Source organism: Grus americana, chromosome 21, assembly GCF_028858705.1.
Source record: "Grus americana isolate bGruAme1 chromosome 21, bGruAme1.mat, whole genome shotgun sequence".
Classification (NCBI taxonomy): domain Eukaryota; kingdom Metazoa; phylum Chordata; class Aves; order Gruiformes; family Gruidae; genus Grus; species Grus americana.
In genome coordinates this window covers 6,088,575-6,105,546 of record NC_072872.1, presented here as the reverse complement: position 1 = coordinate 6,105,546, position 16,972 = coordinate 6,088,575, and the positions used below count along the sequence as shown (strand labels likewise).

The following is a 16,972-nucleotide window of genomic DNA, read 5'->3' as shown; positions in this document are numbered from 1 at the left end:
ACTGCCCTTTGCTGGAATATGTTTGAGTTCCTTTCTGCTTTAGCAACAGCAGAATCTGCCAGATGGCTTTCTGTTAAGTTTAGGCCAGGTGGTTTTGAAGGGCTGTGCCGCATTGAAAGCACCTCAATCACTGTACTTAACATTTCCCTTTCTTCAGGCTTTTCTTGTCTGTGTTTCATTCGCTCTTTACAAGTTTGAACTGTAATTCTAGCAGATTTTATAGACTCGGTGTGCTGACCTATTGCTAAGTGGTGAACCTACAGTGAACATGGAGATGCTGATGCTGGGATCTGAATCGATAATGACTGGTTCTTCAGCATGGTGAGGGGGAAGTTCTTCATTGCCTTTGATGGATACTCAGCTAGTGTAAATCAGTATACTTCATGTGATGTTAGAGGTATTACACGCTGATTTACGCTGGCTGACCATCTGGCATGTTGGGTTTCTGGAGAAAAAAAACCTGAGTGGGCATTATAAATTCTCATACTCTTCGCTACGAACTCTACTTCCCTGTGAAGATTCTGCACAGAACAGTTTCAGCTGCAGTAAGCACTTTCCTTCCCATCCTGAGCTGTTAATGCCAGGGTTTCTCTGTGCAGTACACGTGCAGGCAATACAGATGCCGTGTCCCGATGCTGGATAATGGAACTGGAGACAAAAACCGAATCCTGCGCTTCATAGCTGACTGACTGAATGTTCTGTTTGATTCCCAGCACCGGAGCCTGTGCCAGCAATGCCACACTGCTGGCATTAGACATCTGGCCAGTATCATGCTTAGTGTTTGACGATATTGCATTCGTACCTTAAAGTTTTCATCAATTAAAAAGTCACAGCCGATGAGATCAAAGTAGCCCAGTTTGCGATCCAGTTTGTGCTTGGCTGCCAGGAAGCACTGCAACATGATCTGCTGCATTCTTTTCTGAAACGGAAGACAGGGAACGGTGGTAACTGGTCATTGTGAAAGCCAAGGGCATAGGAGTCACTCTAAGTCATAGGTGCCCGCTTGATTTAGGGACTTTTTTTTCCTCCCCTGCTTCCAGCAGAGATCCTCTCTAGGCTTGGAAGGATGCTGCATTTTGCAGACCGTCTGTCTGTCCACTTTGAGTTGACTGAAACCCCCTTCTTGAACTTAGTTCTCCAAACTGCTGCGGTGGTGCGTGAAGGAACCTTGGCCCTCACTCGGAATGAGCTGTCTGCAGAATCTGTAGCGGTGTTCTTTCGTTTGCTCCCATGGGTGTACCTGGATGTGAGCTGAACACAGCCATTGCTGACGGTGGTGACTCGCAGCCGCCTCACAGCTGTGCTGGGCATAGTGTTTTAAAGAAGCCTGGTGAGCTACAGCAACTTGCAGTAAGCGATGCTAGGTTTCACTCAATTTTGGAGCTGAAATGCACAGTGGGGAATTTCTGCGTGAAGAGAGATACCATAAAGGTGGCTGAAAAGTTTCTGATCCCCTGAGAAACTTGGCAAATTCAATTAGATTTGCTTCTGAGCTGTTTTTCTAAACAAAAACATATTTTAACAAAGTTTTTAGCTTTTTAATTTTCTTTGTATTTGGCTTTAAACTGAGAAAGCTGTGTCCTCTGCCCTTTTCATTTTCACTCCAGCAAGTGGAGAACTGATGCAGTATTAGACTCAGGCTGCTGAAATGAAGTCTCAGGGACTCAGATCATTTCTTCACTTTGTTTCTTCTGTGAGACAGGAAGATGGTAAAAAATCAAGCCAGTTGAGTCTTCTTATCTCTCCTCTGTGATAAGAGGAGATCTAAGGCCCTGATAGGATTTTCGTGTGGCAAAATCAGACGGAAAGTGAAGGGTGAGACCAAGTCAGACAGGAAAGAGACCACTGAAAGTGTAGTCCCTTTTCAGGCTAAGACTGTCAGGCTGGAGAGCTCTCTAATGTGTACTTTATTTTTTAATGCAGGACCACAGCATTGGGCCAGGAACGTGACGACCATAATTGCATTTTTATAGCTAGCATTTACATTCACACTCTCTTTCTCAGCAGTTTACCCATTTTATTACAATTAAACTCTTTGAGTCTTCACTTCTGTGTTTAGCATCTGCAGATAAATGGTTACCATGGGACCATCAATACCTTCTCGCTCAGTGCGTGTGTTTCCTTGGGGGCTCCAGTGAACTGACGGGTTTTCCCCCTGTTTGTCACCCTAATTAGGCAGACTAGCACGCCATACACTTGCTTGCACTTACAGTAAACACAGTGAAAACCCAGTCCTTGGGGAGGCCACTGGTTTTTCTGAACTTCTCATTAACGTAGCTGTTGAAGTGCTCCATCCGCCAAACTGTCTCATCTTTCAACTGGCTGTACAGGGAGTTCTTCTTCTGCGTGTGCTGAGAGGTGGGGAAGCAGGGCGAAGGGAGGATTAGATTTCTGGCACTGAAGAGTAACTGGGAACCGTCTTGCATGGCAGACGTCCCGCTACCCTGATTTGTTCCAGGCATCTGGAGTTGGGAAGAGCCCTGGGATCAATTTATAGAGGTGGAAGGACTAGAGCCCCTCGCTAGCAGAGCTAAACCTGAGTAAATGCGCTGATTGCCACTGTACGACACTGCCGCAGGCAGAAATGTGCCTGACGCACGTGGACGCTGCAGAGGCAGCTACCCAAGGGTTCTGTCAAAGCAGCGTTTGCTGTGGGCGTATGTACGTACGATACGTCTGGACCAGTGGCTGGCAGATAGGGAGAGGTGCTTTCAAGTCATAGGCATGATATTCGTTGGACTAAATCTGGTTCCAGTGTCCATCTGCCTAGTACTCTCCTAGACGAGAGGACATCTGGGAGAGACGTATGAATGTACGCCCAGAGGAAACCAAGGGGAGGGCTTCTCTCTTCCACCGTCTCGTTAATCCCTATGTCAGCTGGAGTTTATCAATAATGGGGTATTTACACTGTTCAAAGGCAAGTCCCCTGTCCCTGTGAAACAGCCGGGCTCAGCTGCAGCCCCATCTGTGGGATGGAGCTTCTGGTTAGTGATGCTGGCTCTGCTGGCTCCTCTCCTTTGGAAATACAGTAGGAAAATGGCTGATTCCAGGTGGGATGAACGGGTAGGACGGGAATGCGAGCAGAATGAACTGTAATTTGAAGAAGCCTGGCCTATTACAGCCGCTCCTGTAAATTTTGTTTCCCTCCTCCCAGCAGGAACCCAGCTAATTTATGTTTTGCTAATAAACACCTGTCCTTTGTTTAATACCACTTGTGCCATGGGATCCTACCCGAGCACCTGGATTCCCACGTGGATAGCTCTCTAGCTGAGCAAACAAACTATTCCAGGAAAACAAGCGGCATACTGATAATAACATATATTGCAGGAAGCAGCTATAATCTGCTGTCCTGAACTGCACTTCCGCAGGAACTGTAAAACTCCAACTGAAGTGGGCTTGTCTGATACCTCTCTCATGGGTGTTTTGCTAGTTCTCAGAACACAGCGTGACGCTGCGAGGAGGGAAGGGCTTTAAAAGCGAACTGTTTCCTTCCTTCTGATTCTTTCAATTCTCTTTCATCAGGGCCAGTTCTAACTGCCGAAGGGCCTCATTTGAAACAAACCCAAAGGCAGATCCGAGCAAGGCAGGCTTCTGTTTTGTATGACAAGAGATGTAGGGGGGTGCAAGCCAGATCAGTCTCGTTCTGTTATAGCTCTTATTTGAGAAGCAAGACAAGCGAAGATGGAGATTTAAGAATGATGGCTCTTGAAGAACCACATCTGCATCTTACATCATTATGATTACTGTGTTTAGGCATAACAGGATCAGCAAAATCCTTTGCTGAGATTGGGGCTCCTCTGTGCTAGGTAGCCGCGATCAAAGGCTTCTTGCCCTAAGAAGCTTATAGTCTGCAGATACATGAGAAAATAATGGCAGGAAAAAGAGGTCCAGGGAAATAGATTGTAAGGTTAAGCCGGGAACTGGTCCGTGGCAGAGAACGGAACCACATCTGGTACTACTTCTGTTCAGCCTTGGTGCCATGCTTGACCGTAAGCCCACATCCATTTCCTGAGTGCGTGGATTTTGCATGCACGAGGCATTTTATTTTAGCCTTTCGAAAGTCTTTTTTGCTTCCCATCTCAGTCAACCACACCCTCCCTCTCTTCTGAGCCCAGAGCACTTAGTTTACCTGATTGGTGAGATGAACGGTCAGATCATCAGAAGCGGCATCATAATTGACACAGGTCAACCTGACATAACCCTGGGCAAAAAATAACACGTTTGGTGCTGTGCAGGCAATGAGGAGGTAAGACCGGACATCAAACTTCTTCCCTTCCAGGAGCAGAGGCTGGTGAATGTACCTGTCAGAGCAGTATTTCAACACGCGTCACCAAAAGTGGCCATGATACGCGGCGAGTCAAAGCTCGCGCAGACCCCACAGCCCGTTCGTTTCACGCCGCAGAACGGATCCGCTGGTGCCTCTTGCAGCACTGGTTTTAAGGTGAATGGCAGCAGAGGGCGCTTGTAGGAGAGGTTGGAAATGCCAAGAACAGCTCCTTTTGAGAGGAATAGTCTCGGGAGCAGAAGGTAATTAAAGATTTACTAATATTTACTGGAGAATATACAAAGTTTATGTCTGAACACAAAGAGCCCTTCATGCAGCACCATTGCTTTTATTGCCAATGTGATGTAATCTGGGAATTGTTTCCCTTTGATGATAAAGGTTGCTGGATGTCTACGTAAATAACAAGGATATACTGTTAAAACAATCAATGCTAACAGCAGTTTTCCAAGAAATGTGGAGCCTCGCTCTTCAGAGCATAAGCCATTCCTCACTAATAGAAATCAAGATGAGATCTAAGATAGAGTCCACCCGCTTCTACCGCGGCACTGCTGCTCGTCCATGTCAAAGCCCACACATTGGTCTAACTGAGGCCCTTGGTCTAATTGTGTCAGGCAGGCGTTGTTTCGCTCTGTGTACTGGCTGCTGCATGAACCCGGTCCAGCCTATTGCAAAAGCCTGTAAGGTCATCGTTCCAGTTTGGTTTTACAAATCGCTCTTACCCTTTTCAATGAGGCCAACCATCCCTTTGTTCTGAAAATGAATGTTTGGATGAATGTAAGCAGAAAATAAATGTTTGGATGATCGTAAATGTAATTGCTTGCTTTGGCTAGGGCAGCTCTTGGCAAGGTTGCCGTGCACTGTGCTCTCTTGCGAGATAAAGATGCCGAGCCACGATAGCAGAATGTTGGGGAAGTGGCACGGGGTCAGTGTGAGGAACTGGTATCGCCCCTTTGCCAGCACATGCAATGATCACTACCTAGCAAAATGTGCTTTTTCCATGCCAATGCTACAGCGTTGTCACGAGAGTAGCACATTGGCATTGCTGGCATGTCATGAAAATGCCAGGCAATGTCATGCGTGTATGGGCACCACGAAGTGTAGGGTGCCCTGTACGCCGAGCTGTGCGCACCAAAGCATCAAAGGCATCTGGGAACTGCCGCTCCCAGGATAAATAATGAAAACATCTTTTTTGTATTTCTCTTGGAAAGTTTTATTTACTCATCTCAAAGCACTGAAGTGATTCAATGATAACGCATTCCTCGATTGAGGGAGGGACACTGAGGCAAAGGGAAGTGAGTTGTGTAAACAAGTAACGTTCAGTAACTGAAGCCGTTCTCATGGCTTCTTCTGCCTTATTTTTCCCCTTCCTTTTTCTGCTGTTCTGCTACTCTACAAAACCTTTTAGCAATGGCTGAGAGGGTGTATGTTGTACAAAGAAGAAACTGCATGGGACTTTTATTCATGCAAGGAATAAAAAATAAAACAACCCTAGCCAAAATTTTTAGTGACTACTAGCCATTGCCTGTTGATTGAGGTCTGGACTTTTGCAGCATTGAGGCAGAGTTAAGAAGATATTTGGGAGGCTTTATTAGATTACATGGAACAGATATTGCAGGTGTAAACTTTGTAAAATGCTACCTTTGTATGAGAAGCTGGGATAATATCTAATTTAAATTGCTTTGCTTTATGTATAGCAGTCACGTACAGAGCTGTACCATCTGGCCTTTTGAAGTCATTCTTAAATTTCCAGACAAAGGTAAACGCAAATCTTTCTGATGACAAAGATCTACCTTGAAATGACCGAAGTGTGAATACAAGGCAGGCTAACCAGAGAAATAGCCTCTCTCCAGCAAAATGAAAGCTCATAGCCTGATGAGATGTAGTGTAACCACATTAAATACCTACGGAACTATTCAGCTCTCTGAGGCCAGTGTGCTTAATCAAGCACAGTACTCACACATCAAGTCCCAGGCTTCGATCTCTACCTTTGCACTATTCTTGCCTGGGGAGCCTTGTATGGCACCCTCTTATTGAGTAGGTGTTCCTCAGAGCTCTGGAGCTTGGCTTGAAGGGTGTTGACAGCAGCTGGATTTTTAAGCAGGAAAATTCCTCGACCTTGGTTAGAGCAACTTGGTTTGCAGATCCAAATCTGTTCTTCTGCAGAGAGAATGAGTCTATTATAGTATTGTGTGTGGGCTGAAACACCGATGCGCCAATTAGTAGGCTCTGAAAACTGCTCACCTGAACATGTGTGTATCTGTATACGTACACATGCATACAGATATCAATTATTATTACTGTGTATACTTCTATGAACATTTTAGAGGGCCACATAGCTATTTAAATTGGTTGCCACCGTGATTAAGAGAATTCACCTTTGCAAAGCTCAAAAAAGGCATTTCTCTCATCTTTTAAGTCCAGGCGAAAAGATTCTGGGAAGAATTCTGCCATCTTCAGTAACCTATGGGAGAATCAAATAGAAGTTGAAAACCCTCTCTGACACATTCATTCCTCTGTTACTTTCAGAAAGGATGGTTGCAAGTAGAAACTTAAGACATCCCACTTTTTTTCCTGCTTGTAGACAGTCGTGTGTTTGTTGTATGTTTTTCCCTGAGCTACCTCATTCCATAAGCTTTCAAGAATATATGTTAGCCTTAAGATGTTCTTCATATGCTCAGTTTTTTGAGAACTAGCTGAGATGGCTGCAGGTAACCATGGTACAGGATTGCCATTTGGTTTTTTGGTAGGTCAAAAAAATATAGGAGCAGAAATGGCAATAAGCTTCTCTTGTATTTACAGTGTCTATGGTACAAGAAGCTGTGGCCTTGCAGTAGGACGATGCACCCAAACCAGGGGAATTACTATGACTCTTGTCTTTGGGGGACCTGGTACTCCTACAACTCCAGACATAGAGAAGGAAGAAATTCTGTCTCTGATGTATGTACTTCTGGGAAAAAGTGATTTTTCTAGAAGATAAGAAAGAAAGAAACCACCATACAATTTATATCCTGTACTGTTAGGCATCCAGAGGAAACTGGTCCTTTGTTTATGTGTTCTCACTTTCTGTTGGCATTCTGGTCAAGGTTCAAAGAGGTGGGAGTTCTTACTTGGAATTAGAGCTCCTGCTGATCTTTTTCATCACCCGCTCTTGCTCTCTCAGGCAGCTTAAAAGCCTTATCTTACTGGTGAGGACTCTGTTGTTGGGAATCTGGTAGAGAAGCTGTTCACCTGTATAAGGAGAAGAAGGAAAAAAAAAAGCTTGCCCTCATTGTCCCATACATCAGCATCTGGAGGATAAAGCTGACTTTGTCACTGTTGACTTTCACCATTTTGCTTTAAGGCAGTAGTGACCACTCACAGAGCAGTGCAATCACTTGTAAATGTGTTTCTGTCCAACCTTGGAGTGGAACAGATCGACCTGATGGCGCTTCATGAAATAGCGCATCCCTTGCACGCTCCAAAGGTGCCACTGCCGTCACACCGTTCCAGCTGCAGAACTGCGTTGGACCATAGCCTGTCTGCACCGCCGTGTATTAAACAACTTCAGTAACGGAGCAGCCTGACAAACAGCCACCACATTGCCGTCAGAGCTGGCGGGAGGGGGAGGGCGGCTGCTGCACGTGGACTGGTTGGGTAGTGATAACACGCTCCATCTGCCACTGGAAAGCCCGCAGCCCTGTGCCACGAGGCTCAAGCTTGCCAGGGCACAGGTCTTGACCAGCTCCCAGAAGTAACAGCATTGCCCCAGGGGTTGTGCTTAGGGAGTTTTGTGGTTGTTATGCTCTAAAGGTGCCAGGCAGAGGCATTGCTGTGGGAGTCCTGGATTTTACGCTTTTCTGGTGGGAGAGCTGGCTGGGCCCTGTGAAGTCAGGACGCACCGATGAGACAAAGGGTAGAGTGCGGTTCAAAAAGTTGCTTGCTAATACAGTGGAGTAGTTTGGCTTTTAGTGACTCTGTTCTCCCTAGACAGAGATAGCTGGGCCTTGCGATGTGTGGTGTGACCCATGCTGAGCTCACTTTACTTCTCCCTTCAAGTGCACCCTTCCTTCCTTTTCTCCTCTCCCCACCTCCACTGTGGGGAGCGTCTCTAAACACGAGGCACCTCTGTATGGAAGGTCCGGACTAGTGCTTGAGAGGTGCCAACGTAGGCTGTGTGCTGCTCCCGTGCCACAGTGCTGTATCGGTCCTGCTGCAGCCTGTGCGCTAAGCCAACGGGGGTGGAGTGCCATTCAGAAGTGATTATGATGCTTTGTGTTTAATTCTCTGCACTGCTCGGTTCACTATACCTACTTCATCTTTTCTCCCAAAGCTGTTCTTTTGTCTAAAAATCCTTTCTTTAATCACCATGGCTATCCAGCTCTGATGTCTCCTCTGAGGTCTGCCAAGAAGTTGAGGTTACCTGTTTCTTCTACCCCCAAATGACCTCCTCTGCCCTAGGAGTCACAAGTCCAGAATTCTCAAGTTTTTCCCACCACCGTCTTCCACTCAAGGTCCACAGGCACCTCTACCTTCTTTGAAATGGTAATAGGTCTCTTGGCACTTGATTTCACACCATTTCAGTGCGTAATCCTCTCTTCTGTTGTCATAGATACGCTGCCAGCCTCTGTTCTGGCAATAGATGCTCACGCTGCATATGGAAAACAAAAAAGCAAAGTAGCCTCCCTTCTATTAACAAATACTTAGTTAGCTCATATCCCTCGAACTCCTAATAATTTTCTCTGGGAGCCTGACCTAACATGCCCAGAAGCCCCTGGCTGGGGAATAAGGTGGGGAGCGTTAATTAGAATGGCTGCTGGTGGACCTGCCAGTCTGAACTTGAGTGGGTGTGAGGGGGAGTAACTGAGGATGCTAAGAACATTGTGATTCAGCAGCTCTAATGAGAACCTGTACCGTTTCGGGGGGGGGTTTCTAATTAGGATGCAACTGGTACCCCTGGAATAGGAATGTTCAGAGTCCAGTCTTAATAAGGAGCCTTTCTACTGCAGGAGTTTAGGGAGAGGTGACAAGTAGCAACAGAAAAAGCTGTTTGTAGGCAAAACTAAGGAAACATTAAGGAAAGCGCAGTTTGCAGCAGAAATTCTGTGGTGCTTGCTGGTGACAACATCTAGAGAAGAATGCCTATATACTGGAAAGAACTCAGAAAGGAATGAATGGAACGTCTGATCTGACAATTTCTCTCGGGCAGAAATGTCTTCTGATTTTTCATTTGTTTTTACATTTAGCACGACAGAATGTCGATCAACAACAGTGGTTCCTAGCTCTAGGGATGATGCTAGCAGATTTGCTGCGTGGTGTAGCTAAGTGATTTCTGAACAGCCCCAACAGAGAAACTTCCATTAAACAAACAGAGGTATTTTGTTTCTTTGCAAAGACATAGTAGTTAGCTACTTTACCAAAGGTGGTCTTCCAGTGGGTACTTTCCATTTGAATTATTTTTAAAAAGTTCCCCAGGTGTACCACTCCAAAAAGACAGCAAATCAAAGGAAAATTACTTGAGGCCAACAGATAATGGATAACATTGCATGACTTCTTATATGGTCATACCACTATTCATATGAATCTGCTGAGAGGACCTACTTACAGCCCAGCTCCATTAGATCCACTGATATAAAAATATGGTCCTGCTCCCATTGGTACTTTCAGTATCTCTTCTTCTGGCTGTTTTTCTTGAGGACATGCCTTACTGTGTGTTCTGTTCTCATTAGACTTGGCTTTGTCAAGCTCCACTTCAGAGTTGGTAGAAGTAGCTGCAAAATTGGAAATTGAGAAACTTCAGATGATCTGGGATCTTGTCTATAAAATCCACATCTAGAAAGACAACCGTTACAGAAGAAATTACTGTCAGGTAAGGGACCGTTTCAAGTGATTTTACAGCCATCGCTAGGGGCATTGTCTTAAAACAATTCAGAAATTATTGCTAATGTAACCTGGTGGCAGGTACCACGGTATATTAAGTGGAAAAACAGAAGAAATGTAATAAAATATGTAGTAGAAGGGAGCATTCAGGGTCTTGCCTGATACAACTAGACTGTCATACACTGTGGTACTGTTGGAAAAAAATACGGTATGTGAGCAATTTCTATCTGATCAGTCTTCACGTTGTTCAAATGTTCTCTAAACAGATCAATGGCGTTTCAGTACGTAAATGGGAGGGACATTATCAGTTGAAGGACAGTTGGATATGAATGAAAGAATGGCCGGTAATGGGAAATTTTCTTTTGAATATGGTTGCTGGTAAAGGACTTCAAAAGGGCACACCGTACAGTTTCAGAAGTGGTATCTATTGTAATGTCATCAGCCTCAAAACCATTGCTGGATTTATCATCCATTATCTTGGTCATAGCAAGAAAGTTCTGTTCATGGTCTGATTTCTCGGCTAGTAACTCAAAGGAATTGTGAGTCTGGCACTTGCTTCCGGGACAGCTCATGACTACTTATCTACACGCATTTGAGATATCGATCCCCAAATCACTGGCTCCAAACCTACGGAAAACATACAAAGGATTAATACTTCCAGGGGCTGAGAAACTATGCCTCTGGTTTCTTTTCAACTTGGCTATGCACAAAACGTTCGGGAACAGTAAAGTCTGTGAATAGAAGTCCACTGTGTCCTAGTTCTGTTCCCACTGGGATGAAGTGGTAGCAGGGAAGGAGGGAGCAGGAAGAAAGCAGATGACTAGACTGGAGTTATCTACTCTTTGGTCTGGTCTTTTCTTGTTATTTGTTACAGTACATCCTGTGATCATGTGAATGAAAACCATCTCAATGACAAAACTTCTTTGACTTATGTGGAGCAAAGGTTTTGGACATTGTTATCTCTCATATTTTACAAGCACTTGTTTTATGTCTTCGTTGCACTCCACCTATGAGCACAGGTGCAGTCCACAGTGAACTCTGTGCCCACGGTTATTGAATTTCCCAGCAGGCTCCCACACCTGGTTCAGTTTGCTTTGGAATAAAGGAAGTAGATTGCAAAGTCTTTGAGGTGGGACTGACTTTAGATTTCTGCTTCATGTAATACTTGGCACCACAGGGTTCTACCAGTAAAAGCCTCAGCCTTGTTACAAACTGCAGCATTATCAGTGCTGATCCCTGGACTCCTGCCTTGAATTTCCTCTTAAATTAAAACCAAAACAAACCAAAAGAACATACTAAACAACCAGTTTGAACAAGCCGGGGCACAACGTCCACGATGGAAAACTCTGCCTCGGCAATGTCTTGTAACCAACCGAAATGAGTTTTTTCCACGGTGAATTTTAAGCTGCCTGTTACCGGTTCTGCGGAGCTGAGACTAAGGCGTGCTCATTGCAGGACGGTCGGACAGTTGCAATGGGGAGGACTCTCCACCAGAGAGCGGTGCCTGGCTCTTTGGTCACTGTCTCATTTTGCCATCACGGCACCAGACCAGGTGAAAACATAAGATATTCTGTCTTCCTCTAGAACAGACCGTCATTAGCGACTCAGTCAAATTTTTGGAACAAACTGTTTGGAAGTAGCTCAAAGACAGGGTTAGTGCATTATGCAGGAGCATCAGACAAATTAAAAGACGTGCAGAAAAGTAGTACAGCTCAACTGTTTCCTAGACCGAATGCATTTTACGAAAAGGTTGTACCACAAAGCAGTACCACCCCTCCAGCCACTGGTATCTTCCACGAGGGAGGCTGATCCCTCTCCTCTGCCTTAGCACTGTGTGTTACAGTGCTGATCTTGTTACTCTTTGATATGGGAATGTAAACATTTATTTATCTATTTTTAACATTTATCTGCTCATTCATACCTCCTGCGAGAGCTTTTGGCTCTTTTTTTTATCATCTCCCTCCTTGGCTGGATTGCTAAGAAATGATTCAGTTTTAAACAGTCCCATTTATCCTGAGACATGGGCACATGAACTATCCTGCAATGAGTGAAGTGCTGGTAAGGTATTCTTCCATTAGTCTGAACACGTACTTGTCTCTCCCTCTCTAATCCTTATACAGAGACCCAGGGCGTGGGAGCCTTTTATCTTCTTTCCTGTCTAATTATGGAATCTCCCAGTATTAAAGATGAACCTTCATTTCATCGAATCTTTTGACATGTATTATTTAAGCATGAATCCCCTTAGTCTTCATTTGCTTGTGTGTTTTGCATCCTTAGACGGCTCGTTACTAAAGAGGTAAGGAGAGACGGGGATGCGGGGGTTATTCCCGTCGCCTGATTGCATACGTTCCGGGCAAGGGCCTTTCCACTTGTCTATCAGAGGTGGGATTAGATGCTTGTTGCGACTTGAGCTCTTGGGAAAGAACAGGCAGAGTGGCTTGGCTTGCACACCTAATCAGCAGAGAGAAGCGGGTATTTCAGAGGCCGAGTTCGTGCATCCGAACTCAGTTCTACGTTGTCCTGTGAAAGAGCCTCTCTCTGCCCAAGAGGTACTGGTGGTGGTGGGGACAAGGGGAGAGCCCCTGGGGAAGCGCTCCCGTAACGCGTCACGTAAACTGGCAGCACGGCATCAGTGTGAATCCCTTCAAGAGAGCCTGCATGGAGATTGGCTTCGTGGCGAGTGCAGCCAATAATTTACATTGCTTGAGACAATTTTGAATTCGGCTCATTGATTTCTTTGGGACTTGTGTGTTGGCGGTGTCTGTATAGGCGGCTCCTATCTAATCTCAGCTCTGCTTTCAGTGCACGCGGGGATAAACCCACTGGCAGGGAAATGCAGTCTGCTTTGTGTCATTTGCTACCGAAAGGGAAGGAAAAAAAAAAAAGAAGAAGCAGAGTTTAGAACACAGAATTTCCTTTTTCCCTTTTCCATGTAAAGGAAAGTTTAACAGAATAGTAGCTGACTGATTTCTCTAGAATGCAGAGTTTAAATCTAGCTGAAATTTTCATTTAAGAAAGCTAAATGATCTAATCATCTTTCTAAAGACAAGCATTGCCCTAAAGGTTACCTCTGTGTAAAAAAGGTTTTCATTTGAAATGAATGAATATATTTTTAACTGCCAATGCACGGAGCTGAGTTCAACAATGAATACGTCAGAAGAATAATACTAGTAGGTTTCGTCATTGAAAGATTTGTGGCATTTCCGCCAAATTCTCTCTCCTTAAAAAAGTAATGGTTTATTTTCAAAGGAACTGCTTGCTAATGGATAGCTTGTATTTTTCTTCATGTTTTCAACAAAACACTTAAAACGTTAGTATAAAATATTTTCACTAGATGTTTATCAGCCAATATCAATAATTTCTCTCTTAAGTTATTTTAGAAGCAAAGGGATGGGCTTGTATTTTCACAGGATTACATGAAAATGGTCTAATTACGTGCAATACGTCTGTAATTCATGCCGTACGTTAGTGGCCAGCACTTTGGCTCGTATAAGAAGATATAACTCCCTTGACACTGGCGTCAACTGAGAACCTGGTCATAGGACTCGGCACAATTAATAGCTAAAAACAAGGATACGAGATTCACCTCCGTCAGCTGATAAGGATCCAGCCTGTTGTTGGTTCCTTCCTTGCATCATGGATTTGGTCTTCTTTTTCCTCTTGGTTGGCACAAAGGCCATCTCACCCTAGCCTGCAAAAGGAAAGATCATCGTCAGCCAGTTTGCCAGAGTCATGAGTGATCAGGGAAAGTTTGTAAGATGTATTTTATCTCTTTGTCATCATTTTCTCTGTTGATTGTAGATGCCATCTTCTGCAGTTTTTTTTTTTTTTTTCATTTCTTCAGAATCGCTATTTTGCTATAGTTGTTTAGCCGGGAATACCTAGGCTCTACTTTCCACCTGCAGCTTCTTATGGGTGGTCTCCAGCGATGAGCTTGGTGGTGGCTGTGCTGGGGATCTGAGTGCTTTTGTATCTAATCTTTGTGCTCTTTCTACTTCCTTCCCGTTGATAGCGCTCGATGCAGGTCTTGGGTTGCCTTGTAAATTTGCTGTACGTAACTGGGTGCTTTCCCTAAGTCTGCTGCTCATGGTGGAGCAGAGTCCAAGAGCTGTTTTCAGATCTATCTGGTATTCTTTGTCTACGGCATCTTCAGGGTCAGCTTTGCGATAAGAGACAGGCTTCTTTTCAGGAAGCTTGAAAGCCGAGACCCATTTTTTGTCTTTGCGATGGATATGAAAACCGCAAATGAGATATTCTGTCTGGAGAGAGAAACCGTAATCCCAGATAATTGTTGGACACGGGGCAGGCAGAATATTTTTAGCAAGTTTCATGCTTGGAATAGTCAGTTGTATAACAGAACTTGTTCTGAGTCAAGGCTGCAACTATTTTGTAGGAAGGATGCTTACCTTAGAAAGCATATGGCAACTGAAACACCGGCTAGAATTAGGGAAGGAAATACACATTTGCTGCTTTTACTTACAAACAAAAGTAACAAATAGTCTAAGAACACCAAATAAATGGAGCGTTCATACCGTGTGGTGTACAGTCCGTAAGAAGGACAAATGCAGAAGTGCTGGTTTTGTAAGTATTCTTATGTAGGAAGATGCAGGGCAGTAAGCTAAATTATAATACCGAGCTACTGAGTTTACAATCAGATCTATTTAAAGCATATTTCCTGTTAAAGACTGGCCTCCCCCAAAGTGATTTGTTGGCGTGGGCAGGCACGGAGGGTGGACAAGCACGTCCGTGTCGCTGATCCGCTGCGCCGTGGCCACGCTGCAAAGCCTTACAGCGCCAGCTCCCTGAGCTGCATGTTTGAGTAATAATTGCAGAATTGAACCTGCGTGGGACTGGAATTCTCATTCTGCGGTGCAGTTAAAGACGGACTGTTCAACTCCATTTGTTCAAACGAAGTTTTATTTTCAGCTGGAGGACAAAGACCCCTGCAGTTTCTCCTGATGTGGCGTGTTAAAGAAAGAAAGAAAAAAAAAAAAAAACCTGTCTCAAAAAAAATCTGAGGCTTAGAGAAAGGCAGGTGCTGTGGAACTTCTTAAACCTCAGTCTGGCAAAGCCACGAGGGAAATAATGAGGGGGAAAAGGGTTCTTTCAGACGCCGGTGGAAGGTAAGAAGTGTGGGTTGGCGTAACACGCGGCAGCTGTCACCCGAAAGAGTCTGGCAGAGACAGTAGGAGGAAGCCGTGGGATCCCCTGAAGAGCGAGGGAATGAGAAGCCGTTCCTCTAACGACGCTCTCGCCCTCAGACTGGGAGGAGGCATCCTGGCCGGCAAAGGACCGACAAGCGTTTTTAAAGTGGGGATTTGTTAGACTTAGGTGAGGGTCATGGCTCCGGCACAGTGCCTGGGGCAGAGGCTGCTCTGGGTGGAGCTGTGGAGGAAGAGGGAACGTTGTGGAGTGGGGTACGGGGCGGGTAAGTGGTGGTTTGTGTTCAGCGAGGTTTGCGTTCGCCAGTCCAGTTGCAGTGAGGAGCCGCGCAGTGCTTTCTCCTGCACTCGAAAGGCGCAGGTCAGGAAAGGAGTAAGGCTCAAGCACGTCACTGAAAAATGCATATGAACAAATCCTCATCGTGAGGAGATACTTCGTTTTATGGTCTTCTTTCAGTTGTCCCTGCTGTGGTGGTGAACATCAATAGCAGAAATCTTCCTCTCAACCAAAAGCAGCTCTTCGTTCTGCTGGCCTTCTACTGTTTGCTTCTTTCTTATCCCAGCTTTTTCCTGCAGTTTCCTCTTAGGATAAACGCTTCTCGAAAGTTTCTCTTCCCGTGTTGTTGAGCACGTACACGTCACTTCCCCGTGAGGCTGAAAGACCTGGACTGAGCAAATAACTGCTCGTGAGGAATTAATGCACCCAGCGGCCTCACAGCTGGCGGGTGTCTTTCTGTCTGGATACCAAGTTGTATGGAAGTTATTTTACACACTCTCCTGGCAAAGTAAAAGTATCTTAAAACAGTAGAAAGAAACGTCTGCAGTAAGTGAAAAGCCTCCTCCTTACGTCTGTCTGTTTAATGATGTATGTCTCTGCGGCACCTTCTTGGTGACAGGTACTAATACCTACAGGGATTGCTGCTGATGCTAAAGAGATGGTGCTGTTGTATCCAGAATTTATGAAAAGCATTTTATATCAAAGAACAACAGTTAGGCATCATCTTGTTTGTCTGGAGAGGTACTACCTAGCTGATCTGCAACAACTCAACAGAACGGTTAAGTGTTTTTACCACGGTATCTCTGATGACAGCAGGTTGCCCGGTTTTGGTGATCCGATGAGATCTCAGAGAAGAGGCTTTAAGGATTTGCCGTGTTATGTTTGGAGTAAGCGCCTGGAACGTTCACTCCAAATATCATAATACAGAAGCAGATAGCTGTTTAGTTTATCAGCCGGCACTGCTGTCACGAGATGACACGAAATGGCTTCAGCATCTTACTGATAAATCACTCTGTGCCGTATCTTCACGTGGATTAGAGAGGCATTCTGTACAACCGCAACTTCTTGCCTTCTAGCCCCTTCTTTCGGGGGCTAAACCCATATCTTAAGCTAACAAAGAGAAATGGAAATTCTAACCTTTGCTCGGCAGTTGCTAAATACTTTAGCAGAGCTTTAACTGCTCCCTGCCCTGCCTTCAGTTTGGAGAACTTGCTCTTGACTTCTAGTCAGGCCGTAAACAGCTTCTAAAGAAACAAACCATCCCGTGATGGAGCAGGTTTGTGCTCTGGAAGAGTACAGACTGTCTTATTTCATTGGCTGAAGAACAGTGGATTTGCAACAGCAAGCGGAGGCTCAGAAACCCAGCCTGCTTCTGCTTCATCGGTACCGCGA

General features: G+C 45.0%; 2 protein-coding genes across 2 annotated transcripts in view; one reads left to right on the top strand and one right to left on the bottom strand.

The window, feature by feature from the left end:
* The window catches only part of TNFRSF18 (TNF receptor superfamily member 18), a 62,571-nt gene that overhangs the window by 28,171 nt on the left and 17,428 nt on the right, over nucleotides 1-16,972 (top strand). Inside the window, exon 16 of the mRNA XM_054849865.1 lies at nucleotides 4,280-4,527. The gene's annotated coding sequence lies outside the window, so the exon portion shown is untranslated. The remainder of the gene's footprint in view (nucleotides 1-4,279; nucleotides 4,528-16,972) is intronic.
* TTLL10 (tubulin tyrosine ligase like 10) overlaps nucleotides 1-16,972 on the bottom strand; it is a 23,218-nt gene extending 6,246 nt beyond the window's left edge. The window contains exons 1-11 of the mRNA XM_054801025.1: nucleotides 16,718-16,972; nucleotides 13,728-13,832; nucleotides 10,544-10,661; nucleotides 9,867-10,055; nucleotides 8,794-8,912; nucleotides 7,393-7,513; nucleotides 6,661-6,746; nucleotides 6,271-6,442; nucleotides 4,130-4,301; nucleotides 2,211-2,351; nucleotides 803-919 (exon numbers count right to left, since the gene is read on the bottom strand). Of these exons, the coding sequence (XP_054657000.1) occupies nucleotides 803-919; nucleotides 2,211-2,351; nucleotides 4,130-4,301; nucleotides 6,271-6,442; nucleotides 6,661-6,746; nucleotides 7,393-7,513; nucleotides 8,794-8,912; nucleotides 9,867-10,055; nucleotides 10,544-10,661; nucleotides 13,728-13,821 (1,329 nt within the window). The 5' untranslated portion in view covers nucleotides 13,822-13,832; nucleotides 16,718-16,972. The remainder of the gene's footprint in view (nucleotides 1-802; nucleotides 920-2,210; nucleotides 2,352-4,129; nucleotides 4,302-6,270; nucleotides 6,443-6,660; nucleotides 6,747-7,392; nucleotides 7,514-8,793; nucleotides 8,913-9,866; nucleotides 10,056-10,543; nucleotides 10,662-13,727; nucleotides 13,833-16,717) is intronic.